General features: G+C 35.7%; 1 protein-coding gene and 1 pseudogene across 1 annotated transcript; both read right to left on the bottom strand.

Moving 5' to 3' along the window:
* Positions 1-4,160: 4,160 nt before the first annotated feature.
* On the bottom strand, positions 4,161-7,365 carry LOC146938449 (uncharacterized; annotated as a pseudogene).
* Positions 7,366-8,534: 1,169 nt separating this feature from the next.
* Positions 8,535-12,475, bottom strand: LOC146938448 (uncharacterized). Its single transcript, XM_085749635.1, has 5 exons — positions 11,405-12,475; positions 9,959-10,660; positions 8,865-9,421; positions 8,655-8,747; positions 8,535-8,547 (listed from the first exon to the last, which is right to left on the bottom strand). Exons 1-5 carry the CDS (start codon positions 12,473-12,475, stop codon positions 8,535-8,537), a joined length of 2,436 nt encoding a protein of 811 aa, XP_085605761.1.
* Between the last annotated feature and the right edge of the window lie 1,067 nt (positions 12,476-13,542).

The following is a 13,542-nucleotide window of genomic DNA, read 5'->3' as shown; positions in this document are numbered from 1 at the left end:
CTGTAAAATTGCATGGCCATGCCGAACTAAGTCAATAGAAGATATTGGACTTATTCGTTATTCAGTATATTTTGGAATCAAGAAATATAAATATTGATCTATACAAGGGTGACAATAACTATGCCTTGGGATCAATGAAGATATCGAGACAAAGGAGTAAATATACACATGAGTGTTATCATGGAAAGGTTTCGTCAGATCACTTGACATTCTTGTCACTTGGGTAGCAATGATGTGTTGCTAGATACCGCTCATTGTTTATAGTATTAAATATTAGATTTAATATTATTGCCAACGTGACTAGAACCTATAGGGTCACACACAAAGAACAGTCAAAAGAGAAATATATAAGTATGACTTATATAAGGGGTGCGTTTAGTAAATAACGCTAATTAGTTAGCAAAATTACTAAACTCGTTGTTGGGCTTACTGAAGCCCAATAGTGACTTATGACTTGCAGAGCACACTAGAAGTTCTATAAATAGAACTCTGGTGCTGAAGTTTTTGGTTACATGTTTTGAAGCAACCCGTTTCTTCTCTGCACTTCCAATTCATTGGCTAGCACCGAGTTTTGGAGGAGCACTGTTCGTGTGGACTTGCTAGAGGCTTTGCTGCTTGCTGCTTGCTTGGCTGTGATCGAGATTCCAGTTTCCAGTTCCAGCTTTCAGATTCCACAGTTCAAGGTAACAATCGAATCACTGATTCATGTTTGAATTTCGTAATGATCCAAGGAATGAAAATCGAAAATTTTCCGCTGCTTCTACTCCATTCTTCTATTCGATTTTCCTTCAGTGGTATCAGAGCCAATTACGAAACCATGAATCGGATTGCTTTGTTACTGCTTTATGTTTTAATATGATTAAACATTTTGAATCGGAATTAAATAATAAAGAGAATTAAAATTGGCATCGTATCATGTTTTCTGTGCATGGCTTTTCGATTTGTTTGATGTTTCAGAAACCGTTTCTGGTGAAGTATCGACATATCGATTATACATATCGACGGGAACATGATTGGAAACAAATCAAATTAGATTATCTTTTAAAATTGTTTTAAGAGATAATAATATTTTCGCAAATATTTGATTTGCTAATATTTTGACATTCTATAAGGAATTAATTTGGAATGCAAATCCGTTAATAAAATAGAATATTAAGTGTTAATATTTTATTATTTAAATTTAAATATTAATTAAAATTGATTGATCAATATCATATATGTGATATATGATTTTAATACAACATCATTATATGTGATATATTGATGATATCATTCGTTCAATAGGTTTTATATAATTGATTGTGAATTTGTAGTCAACTCGTGAGATTGAGCTTCGAATACCGATTCTGGTGAAGCATCAAAGATTCGGTTGTCCATACTGAACAAACAATTGTTAAAACTATTGATGTTTGATTGTTGTATTAGGATACCTAACTATACAAGCGTTGTATTATTATGGTTGTATCATTCGATCAATTGTTTTCAAAGAGATTGTTGTGAATTTGAACAATTCGTGAGAGTGAGCTTCAATATCCGAATCTGGTGAAGCATCATAGATCCGGTTGTTCATGCTAAACAAACAATCCTTGAAAATATTTATGTTTAATTAATTTATTTAATTGGAGAAAGGTAGTAAATTTAAAAGATCATGATTTTGAAAGAGTTTCAATATCAGATATGATTTTAGAATTTGGTAATAAAATATTTGCTTAATTTTAGCCCTGTAATTTGTTTTGGAAATAAATTGATTGCCTAAATAAAGCAGATTTAATTATAATAATTATTGAGTGTCAATATTACTATAATTAAGTAAATAAAAAATTCTACCTTTTGGATTGTTTTTCAAAAATTGTTTGAAAGGTAATAAACGATCCTAAATTGATAGTTAATTTAAAAGATCATGATTTGAAATAGTTTCAATGTCATATATGATCTTTTGAAATTATTTAATCGATTTGCATGACTTTAACTTGATTTGTTTATAATTTAAAAGAATCATGATTTGAAAGAGTTTCAATATCATATATGATCTTTTGGATTTGATAATAATATTTGCCGAAACGATTTGGGTGTTCATAAACGTGAAGTAGATAAAATAGTCACAAGAAAGGGGGGGTTTGAATTGTGACCCTTTAAAAATTATCCTGAAACTTTAAAAGTTATTCTCAAGTAGTTTACTTGGAATGGTTAAGTTAACTTTCTGAACTCAGAACGTTCTGAAGTTCATACACAGAAACTGATTAATAAAGTAAATGTGTTGGTGTGTGTTGTGTATACTGAAATTAAAGAGTATAAGGAGGAAGGAAAGAACACACAGAGATTTATAGAGGTTCACCCAATGTGGGCTAGTCCTATCCTCACAATCTTGTGAGAGTTTCCACTATGATGCTTGAGATAACCTCTCAAGTCCTGCACCTTACAATCTTTGTTCACCTGAACAATTACAATCCTGTATTCTCTAAGCCTCAGCAGGCTTTCACCTTCTTGCTAAGTTACCCACTTAGACTTTTACAACCTTTGCTCAAACTAACACTTTAGTACCCCTAAAGCTAGATGAGACTTAGTTACAATTTGTATGGAAGTTGAATGTTTGTAAATCAAACAGAGGAGGAAGAAGAGAGAGGAGTTATCTTAGAGATAACAAAGAGTATTGATTTGCACTAAGTAATGAAAGCCTTAGAGATTGATCAATTTCAGTTTGCAAGAGCTTCAAACAAAATCAAAGTTGTTTTCTTGTATGCTTTGCAATGGTGCAAGTAATGCTGAGCCTTTGAACTGTATTTATAGAGTCCTTGGGCTCAAATAGCCGTTGTGGGGTGTCCAATGGTGTTATGCCATGTGTCCTGGGTCCCACAAGCTTTTACTTGAAATTCTGGGCAAACATTCTGATCTCTGATGAACTTCAGAATGTTGTTGCGTTCATGATGATCTTCATCTGGGTTCATCATGTTCTTTATCTGGGTTCATTATATATGAATGAATATATGAAGTTCTGGGCGTGTCATATGCTTTTCATATGAATTTCTGGGCAATAACCAAAGTATGGACTTTTCTTCATACTTCAGAAAGTTCAGTTGCCAGATCTGCCTTGGAACTTGGTGCAGGAGGATATAGTGGGATTCTGCATCTTCATACACAGGCTTTGAGAGATTGTGTGGTCCTTGTTCTGTACCAACTCTCATACGTGTCTATCTCTGATTGAGCAAGATAGATTTGCTTTGCTTTTGCTTTTGCTTTTCACCTACTGTACTGTTCATAAAGTAGGTCTGTGCTGAGCTGAACATTCTGATCATCAGAATGTTCCATTTGTTTCACTTAGGATGATTTGTAAGACTACCATTTGATGTAATCAAATCCTAATAGTGAAACACAATGAAGAGCAGTAAATATAACATCTAGGATGATATTCCCTTGTGGAATATTCCTAGGACTTTAATGTTCATAGTCTTAAAAGAACATAAAGTATCCTTTTTGACATAATCCTTGTATATGCCTTTATTGCTTGATTGATCCATGCAAAAGTACTTCTCTTGACATTTATTTATGTCACATGTGCCTTGCATGACCTTGATCCATGTTCTTGAGATTCTGGGCTTGTATAAAAGCAACCTTCTGATCTCTTGTGCGAACATTCTGATCTCTGAGCAACATTCTGATCTAACTTTCTGACCTCAGTGTTAGATCTTGAATTCAAATGTCCTTTGATTTCTTTATTCTTGGTATGATTTAAACCTTGTTCCTGTCTTAGTAAAACACTCAAGAGCACAAGTTAAATACCAAGGAATTAATCAAAGTCCATTAATTCTTTAATCATATTGGTTTATTATCTTTAAAATTAATTAGGGATTTTGCCTCAACAATCTCCCCCTTTTTGAAGATGATAAACCTATGATTTAGGATTAAGGATTTTGATTATATATATGAAGAATAACAGAGCTTGAAAATTTATTTTAATGCTCCCCCTCATTTTTATAATCCATTATGCAGAGTTTTTAAGAACTTTAAAAAGCTCCCCCTCAATTTCATAATTCATTGCATAAAATAAAAATATGCAGATTTGAACCAAAATCAATATCATTCATTAATGTAAATCATGAAGTACAATTACATGAATTATATGGTTCAAAAACAAAAAAAGAAATTCAAAGCATGTGATCAAGCAAAAAGTGAAGTTTCTAAACTCCAATAACTATTGATCACTAGACCTACTTAGGGCCTAAAAACTAAGAAAGACTTAAGACTTAAATCCTAAAGCTTCTCCCCCTTTAGTCATCTGCAAAAAGGATAGGGAGGACAATACAGAAAGATTCAGGGAGTAGAATCCCCAGAATCAGAGGATGGTTCAGACTCAAACACAGATGGATCATCAAAAACTGGTGGATCAATGGCCAGACCAGGAGCATGGACTTTGACAGTCCAATCAGCCAAAGCACAGACAATTTTGTGTGTCTTGGTGGAGACCCTGAGTGCCCTTGAGGCTAACTTCTCAGCCCTTGAAGGCTTGGCAGTTGCAGCAGGTGGAACAGCATCAGAAGCTTCAGCCTTCTCTTTGTTGGCAGACACAAAGGTATTGAGGGAGTCAAAAAGAGCAGCCATATTAGGAAGCTTGCTTGTGGTGGAAGTTTTCATTGGTGGTGGTGGTGGAGTGTATGAGGGAATGGTGTCTGGAGTTGGAAGGTTAGAAACCAAAAAGTTGCTTGTACCAGCAACAGATCCCATTGTGGAGGATGAGAGGTTAACATTCTGACCAGTTTGAGCCATGAGCTGTACCTCAGCAGAGGGCAAAAATCCTGAGGCCATAGGCACTGGATCTGCTGACAGCTGGCTAACTTGAGCAAGAAGAGGCTCATTTGATGCATTCAAACCAGCAGAGACTTGAACATTCTGACTGACTGGAACATCTTCAGCAGGAATTTCAACATTCTGAGCTTCAGAGATTTCAACATTCTGACCTGCAGCTGGTTCCTGAACATGTTGAGTGGTGTCCTGACCATCTTGGAACACTTCATTGTTGAAGTCAGTGTTGACATCTTCAATGTTGAGATCAAAACCAGTTGTGAACTCCATTTGTTCAACTTGAACATCTTCCTCCATGGACATGTTTGAAGCTAAAATTTCTGCCACTTCCTGAGTATCTTCATCAACATTCTGAGCTGTCTTCTCAGTATTTTCTTCAACTCTTTGATTTGGATCAACAGAGTTTTCCTTACCAGCCATCTGAGATATACCTTCATGAATCTCAGTTGCTTGCTTAACATTCTCAGCTTCCCTTTGAAGAGATGCATCATCATCCTTCTGAGCATCATCTTCAATCATTGATTCACCAATCAAGGCCTTGAACTGAGAGCTTCCTTCTTGAACAATCTCCTTTGCAAGTTGAGAAACTTGAGAAAACACTTCCAAAGCTGGTGGAGAGGGAGGTCTGACCTCTGCATTCTTAGGAGGTTCATCTCTGATTTCTTCTACCTTTCTTTTCTTCCTAGTTGTCTGAACCTTCTGAGCAGTAGATCTCTTAGTAGATCCAGAAGTGCCAGAGTTTGTGAAAGATGGCATGTTTGAGGTGGTGATGCGTAGCTGACCTAGTGTTTTGGATGTGAACTTCATGAAATCAAGCTTTCGGTCTTCTCCTTCAAGAGGCACCTTTGCTTTCTGAAAGATGGGGGTTAAGTGCATCTCATAAGGTAACCCAGCAACAGTTTGTTTCATGGCCAAGCAGGAATCTATCATATGTTGAATGATGATGAAACAGAGGTTCAATTTGGTTTTGGTCATGAGGTGGTAGATGATGCATAGATCCATATCAGAAACAACATCAACAGATCCACACTTAGGGACTAAGGTGTGCCTAACCATATTATGAAGGATTTTTGGAATATCTTCTAGATTTGTGGAGTTAAAAGTGAGGTTTTCTTTGGTTTATTTGACTATGAGTTGATTACGGTTAACCCTAACATCATTATACCATGAGCAAGAAAACAGTTTGTTACCTTCATTAGGAATTTTCAAAGCTTTAGAGAGAAAATCTTGAGTGATGGTGATCTGAACTCCTTTTACAGAAGAGATGAGAAAGTTCTCATTTTCCTTTTTCTTCTGCTTCACAACCAGGTTGGTGTAGAACTCTCTGACCAAACCTTCATATGTGTGTTCTTGTAGAGACACAAAGTTAGTCCAGCCTTGTGGATCAGTGAACTTCTTCAGGTTCCATCCTTTTGTCTCCAAGCTTTCAAACTCAAAATACTTTGTTCTGCTTATTGGTCTGAGAGCAATCTTTTCTGCTCTCTGAGCTTTTAGAACAGCAGCAACTCTAGTAATGTCTTTTCCTTTGCCATGCTTTTTAGGAGAAATTTTCTCCTCTTCTTCAGGAGTCTTTTCTTCAGAATCTTCCTCATCATTCTCATCATCATCTTCCTGAGATGATGAACTTCCTTTTGATGGAGAGGGAGTGGCAACTTTCTTTCCTTTCTTGGAGTGTACTCTCATGGATTTTATTATTTCAGAGAGAGTTTGCTCAGAGTCTTCTTCTTCTTTTTCAGAGATTTCCATTTCTTCTTCTGGATCCTCTTCAGAATCCTCTTCTCTTTCATCATCACTTGAATCTGTCTTCTTCTCTTCGTCAGAGACAAGATTCACATGTGAGACCTTAGGTTCCTTTGATGAATGCTTCATCCTAGATGATCTTCTAGTAGGGATAGGTCTGGGTTTGGTGATGGGTTTCTTAGAGGCTTTTGATTTTGAGGATTTGGGTGGATCAAGAGCAGGGTAGACCACATCTGGAAGAACAGTGTGAACAGGGGTTTCACTTAGTGGTTGTTGATCAGAGGATTGACCAGCAGCGTTTGGTGGTGGTGATTGAGAACGTTCCACTTGTGGAACTTCATTATCAGAGAGTTTTGAAGTGGTTTTTGTTCTTGCCATTTTCTTCGTAAGCGAGAGAGAGAGAAAAAACAGAGGGTTTGTAGATTTTTGTGAGTTGAGAAGAAAGAAGTTTGGATTGAGATGGTTGTAGAATAATCAGAAGTGGTTACTGATTATATAGACCAATCGTGCAGAAGGGAAAGAGAAAGGGAGAGAAAATGATAGCAGTTTGCATTGGGAAGGAGGAAACTGCAGAAAAGTAACGGTCAGAGGAGAGAGAGAGAAAAGTAGCCGTTTGTGGGAAATGGAAGGGATTGGTTGATTTGATAGTTCAGGTTTTACATGGTGGTTAAACCTTAAACTCATCTTCTTATAACCAAACATTAAATGCTTAAGATTATAGAAGGATTTTTGGATAAAGTCAACACTAAATCTCACGCATGGGATAGTTGACCCAGAAATCAAATTTTGAACATAACTGAGTTTTGTGGACATCCTGAAAGGATGAAATCCAGATGAACAAACTTGTGAATGTTGTTTGAATGAATGTTAGGATTATCATTCTGAACATATGAACATTCTGACCTGATGAACATTCTGAACTCAAGAACATTCTGAGCTCAGGAACATTCTGAACTCAGGAACATTCTGATGAATGTTCTGATTATGACAGATCTATCTGATTTGCATCAGATGACATCAAGGGGTTTAGTCTAAGGCCCTTAGTGATCTGCAATCAATCTTTATTGGGATTTTTTATGATTGACAATTTTTCTTTAAGAAAATTGAATCTATCCTCAACAAGGGGTTTTGTGAAAATGTCAGCTAGTTGATTTTCAGTATCAACAAAGCTTAATGCAATATTCTTTTTCTGAACATGGTCTCTAATGAAATGATGCTTTATTTCAATATGTTTAGACCTAGAATGCTGAATAGGGTTCTTAGAAAGATTAATTGCACTTGTATTATCACAGAAAATAGGAACACTTGTGTACCTTAATGAGTAGTCTTCCAACTGATTTCTTACCCATAAAATTTGAGAGCAACAACTAGCTGCAGATACATACTCAGCTTCAGTTGTGGAAAGTGCAATGGTGTTTTGCTTTCTGCAAGACCATCCAATCAATGCTTGTCCCAAGAATTGACATGAGCCACTTGTACTTTTCCTCTCAACTTTGTCTCCAGCATAGTCAGCATCACAATATGCTACAAGATCAAAACTAGAACCTTTTCTATACCAAAGGCCAAGATCAGTAGTACCTACTAGATATCTAAAAATCCTTTTAACTGCAGTTAAATGAGATTCTTTTGCACAAGTTTGAAATCTAGCACATAAACCTACTGCAAACATAATGTCAGGTCTGCTAGCAGTCAAATATAATAATGAGCCTATCATGCCTCTATATTCTTTTTCAGAAATAGATTTTCCACTCTCATCCTTATCTAAACTTGAAGATGGATGCATAGGGGTGACCATGATTTTTGCCTCATTCATTTTATATTTCTTAAGAATGTCTTTGACATACTTTTCTTGACTTATGAAAATTCCATTTGGATGTTGTTTGATTTGTAAACCAAGGAAGAAACCAAGTTCACCCATCATGCTCATCTCAAATTCACTTTGCATAAGGTTGGAAAATTCTTCACACATTTTCATTTTGGTGGCACCAAAAATAATATCATCCACATAAACTTGAACAATAAGTAAGTCAGAGTCATGTGTTTTTCTAAAAAGTGTGGTATCAATTTTTCCTCTTGAAAAACTATTTTCAATTAAAAATGTGCTAAGTCTGTCATACCAAGCTCTAGGAGCTTGTTTAAGACCATAGAGTGCTTTAGTGAGTTTGAAAACATGATCTGGTTTTTCTTTACTTATGAAACCAGGAGGTTGACTTACATAAACTTCCTCATTTAGAAAACCATTTAAAAATGCACTTTTAACATCCATTTGAAAAAGTTTAATGCTTTTATGTGCAGCATATGCAAGAAGAATTCTGATGGCTTCTAACCTTGCCACTGGTGCAAAGGTCTCATCATAGTCAATACCTTCTTGTTGGTTGTAACCTTGAGCAACTAACCTTGCTTTGTTTCTGACAACCTTACCATTTTCATCAAGCTTGTTTCTGAAAACCCATCTTGTTCCAATGATGGTTTTCTCTTGATTATTTGGAACCAGGTTCCAAACTTTGTTCCTTTCAAACTGAGAAAGTTCCTCCTTCATGGCCTCAATCCAGGAATCATCAATAATAGCTTCATTGATTGACTTGGGTTCCATTTGAGAGATCATTGCCATGTTGGTATCTTGAAAGGACAATCTGGTTCTTATACCATCAGTTGTGCTTCCAATGATTTGATCTACAGGATGGTCTCCTACCATTCTCCAACTTCTTGGTGGACTTTGGAAGGTTTGATCCTGAACATTCTGATCATCTTCTTTCTCAACTGAAGTGTCAATGTTCTGACTGGGAACATTCTGAAGTGTTGGCACTTCTGTGTCTTCACTTTCTTTTGGTTGAGAATGTTCATCATATTCATCAAATATGACATGCATACTAATTTCAACTGTCTGGGTTTTTAGATTGTACACTCAATAACCTTTAGAAGTTGTAGAGTATCCTAAAAAGATAGCTTTATCTGATTTAGGATCAAACTTACCCAATTTTTCTTTATTGTTCAGAATGTAGCAATAACAGCCAAATATGTGAAAATAAGATATGCTAGGTTTAATGTTTTTCCAGAGTTCATATGGAGTTTTATTAAGAACTTTTCTTATTGAAACTCTATTCAAAATGTAGCAAGATGTGTTAATGGCTTCTGCCCAAAAATAATCTTCAACATTTGATTCATTTAACATTGTTCTAGCCATTTCTTGCAAAGTCCTATTTTTTCTTTCAACAACTCCATTTTGTTGTGGAGTTCTTGCACAAGAGAAATTATGTTTAATACCATTTTCATCAAAGAATGTTTTGAAAGATGCATTTTCAAATTCTCCTCCATGATCACTCCTTACTGTAATGATATTAGAACCTTTTTCATTTTGAACTCTTTTACAAAAGTGTTGAAATGCTTCAAAAGATTCATCTTTGTGTTTTAAAAACAGCACCCATGTAAATCTGGAAAAATCATCAACAATAACAAACCCATATCTTTTGCCTGTTAGACTAGCAGTTTGAACTGGACCAAATAGATCAATGTGAAGAAGTTCTAAAGGTTTCTGAGTTGAAACAAACTCAATGGTTTTAAAACTACTTTTCACTTGTTTACCTTTGACACATGCTTCACAGATCTTATCCTTGTCAAAGCTAATCTTAGGCAAACCTCTAACTAGATCAAGTTGAGAAAGTTTAGCAATGGTTTTCATGCTTATATGACCAGCCCTTTTGTGCCAAATCCATTTGTCCTTTTCAAGAGACATGAAACAGGATTCTGCAGGCATATCATTTAGTTCTAAGACATACAAGTTCTTTCTTCTTGATCCAGTGAAAAACAGTTTGTTAGAGGAGGTTTGTCTTATTTCACATATGTTAGGTTTAAAGATCACTTCAAATCCACTATCACATAATTGACTTATGCTAAGTAGATTGTGTTTTAAACCTTCTACATACTGAACATTTTCTATCTTAGCAGAGTTAGGTTTACCTATAGTACCTTTACCTCTGATCTTACCTTTGTCATTGTTTCCAAATGTCACCAGTCCTCCATCCTTCTTTTCAAAGGTCAGGAAACAATTCCTGTCACCTGTCATGTGCCTAGAACAACCACTATCCAAGTACCATGGCTTTGTTCTAGCACCCTGAGGCAGGACCTACATGTGACAAGATAAAAATTTTAGGTACCCATGTAATGTTGGGTCCTTGAGGGTTAGTTCTTCTAAGAGATCCTTCCTTATTGTAACATTCTGTCTTGTGTGATCAGATTTGTTACAGTAGGAGCATGACTTCTTAGCTTTCTCAGCCTTTTGTGAACTTTCTGATCTGTTGAGATGAGAACGTTCTGAACTAAGATTAATTTTATTTTCTTTGATAAGTTTTTTCTTAACATGGCATATTTTTTCATCATGTCCATACCTATCACAAAAATATCATTTAGTTCTTGGTTTAGTTTTAGGTACAAAACTTTCAATGATTTTGTGTGGATCCTTAAAGCCTAAGCCAGATTTTTTAGCACTTTCATTTTGAGATCCTAAGATATTTTGAAATGTTTCTGTAGATTTTATAAAACCTGTAAGATCATTTTTCAAAGTTTCAACTTCCTTTTTCAAAAGTGTGTTTTCCTTTTTCATCTCAGAAGGTATAGAAATAATGCCTTTTTGTTTCTTGTTTAACTCTTTTTGTTTTTCTGACATTTCAAAATGGGAATCTTGCAAAATCTGTATGGTTTTTCTAGATTCATCATATTTGTTTTGAAGTGTTTCTTTTTCTGCTTTTATTTCAGAAAGTTCCTTGATTAAAGAATGACATCTATTAGTTAAGAAGTTTGAGTCATATAAGAGACTATCTATTTTACTTTCAAGATCTTTATAGAAAGAATCAGTTTTATAGACAATTACCTCTTCTTCATCATCTGACTGAGCCATCAATCCCATGTTGGCTTCTTCATCTTCTTGAGGTTCTGATTCTTCTAAGTCATCCCAAGTGATCATTGCCTTCTTCTTGAAGGGAGGTTTCCTTTGCACCTTCTTGATGTCAGGACATTCACTCTTGTAGTGTCCAGTTTTGTTGCAGCCATAACAAGTGACTTGGCTTTTGTCAGCTTCAGTTCTGGTGCTATTGTTGGTGTTTGGAAACTTCTTTCTGATCTGATTTCTTCTCAACATCATTCTTTGAATTCTTTTGGAGATTAGTGCAAGTTCATCTTCAGCTTCTTCTTCATGAACTTCATCTAATTCTTGTGGTTCTTGTACCTCATCATCAGCAACTGATGGGGTTTGCTGAGATGCTTTTAAAGCAAGTGTTTTAACCTTCTTTACTGGTTTGTCTCCTTGAAGTACCACTTCATGAGCTCTCAGTGATCCAATGAGATCTTCCAGGTTCATAGATTTCAAATCTTTGGCCTGAGTGATTGCAGTGACCATAGGTCTCCACACACTTGGAAGACATCTTAATATTTTTCTGATTCTATCATGAGTAGAATATGCCTTTCCAAGAGATCTCATTTCATTTACTATTGTAGTAAATCTAGCATACATCTCATCAATGGTTTCATTTTCACTCATTTCAAAGACTTCAAACTTTCTGACACCTATGTCAATTCTAGTTTCTTTGACATGAGATGTACCCTCATGATGTATTTTCAGAGTATCCCATACCTCTTTAGCATTCTTACATTCATCAACTCTTTCACTTTCTTCCATGGTTAGTGCACATGATAAAAAGAGTCTAGCTTTAGAGTTTAACAATACCTGAGCCTTTTCATCTGTTGACCATGAACTCTTTTCTTTGACAGCTCCTTCTTTGGTTGTTGGGACAAAATCTCCATCTGTGATGACTTGCCACATATCATTGTCTTGAGATCTGAGGAAGAGTTCCATTTTGCCTTTCCAGAAGTAATAGTTTGAGCCATCAAAAAGTGGTGGTCTGTTTGATGATCCTCCTTCAGCTATGTACTTGACTTTAGACATGCTTCCTGAATCTTTTCTCTAACACTTGTTAAAGTGTTCAAACCCTTAGAACCGGGCTCTTGATACCAATTGAAGTAGATAAAATAGTCACAAGAAAGGGGGGGTTTGAATTGTGACCCTTTAAAAATTATCCTGAAACTTTAAAAGTTATTCTCAAGTAGTTTACTTGGAATGGTTAAGTTAACTTTCTGAACTCAGAACGTTCTGAAGTTCATACACAGAAACTGATTAATAAAGTAAATGTGTTGGTGTGTGTTGTGTATACTGAAATTAAAGAGTATAAGGAGGAAGGAAAGAACACACAGAGATTTATAGAGGTTCACCCAATGTGGGCTAGTCCTCTCCTCACAATCTTGTGAGAGTTTCCACTATGATGCTTGAGATAACCTCTCAAGTCCTGCACCTTACAATCTTTGTTCACATGAACAATTACAATCCTGTATTCTCTAAGCCTCAGCAGGCTTTCACCTTCTTGCTAAGTTACCCACTTAGACTTTTACAACCTTTGCTCAAACTAACACTTTAGTACCCCTAAAGCTAGATGAGACTTAGTTACAATTTGTATGGAAGTTGAATGTTTGTAAATCAAACAGAGGAGGAAGAAGAGAGAGGAGTTATCTTAGAGATAACAAAGAGTATTGATTTGCACTAAGTAATGAAAGCCTTAGAGATTGATCAATTTCAGTTTGCAAGAGCTTCAAACAAAATCAAAGTTGTTTTCTTGTATGCTTTGCAATGGTGCAAGTAATGCCGAGCCTTTGAACTGTATTTATAGAGTCCTTGGGCTCAAATAGCCGTTGTGGGGTGTCCAATGGTGTTATGCCATGTGTCCTGGGTCCCACAAGCTTTTACTTGAAATTCTGGGCAAACATTCTGATCTCTGATGAACTTCAGAATGTTGTTGCGTTCATGATGATCTTCATCTGGGTTCATCATGTTCTTTATCTGGGTTCATTATATATGAATGAATATATGAAGTTCTGGGCGTGTCATATGCTTTTCATATGAATTTCTGGGCAATAACCAAAGTATGGACTTTTCTTCATACTTCAGAAAGTTCAGTTGCC

Source organism: Medicago sativa, chromosome 3 (assembly GCF_051527215.1).
Source record: "Medicago sativa cultivar Bolivia chromosome 3, Bolivia_mono, whole genome shotgun sequence".
NCBI classification, from domain to species: Eukaryota; Viridiplantae; Streptophyta; class Magnoliopsida; order Fabales; family Fabaceae; genus Medicago; species Medicago sativa.
This window is presented reverse-complemented; position numbering and strand designations above follow the sequence as displayed.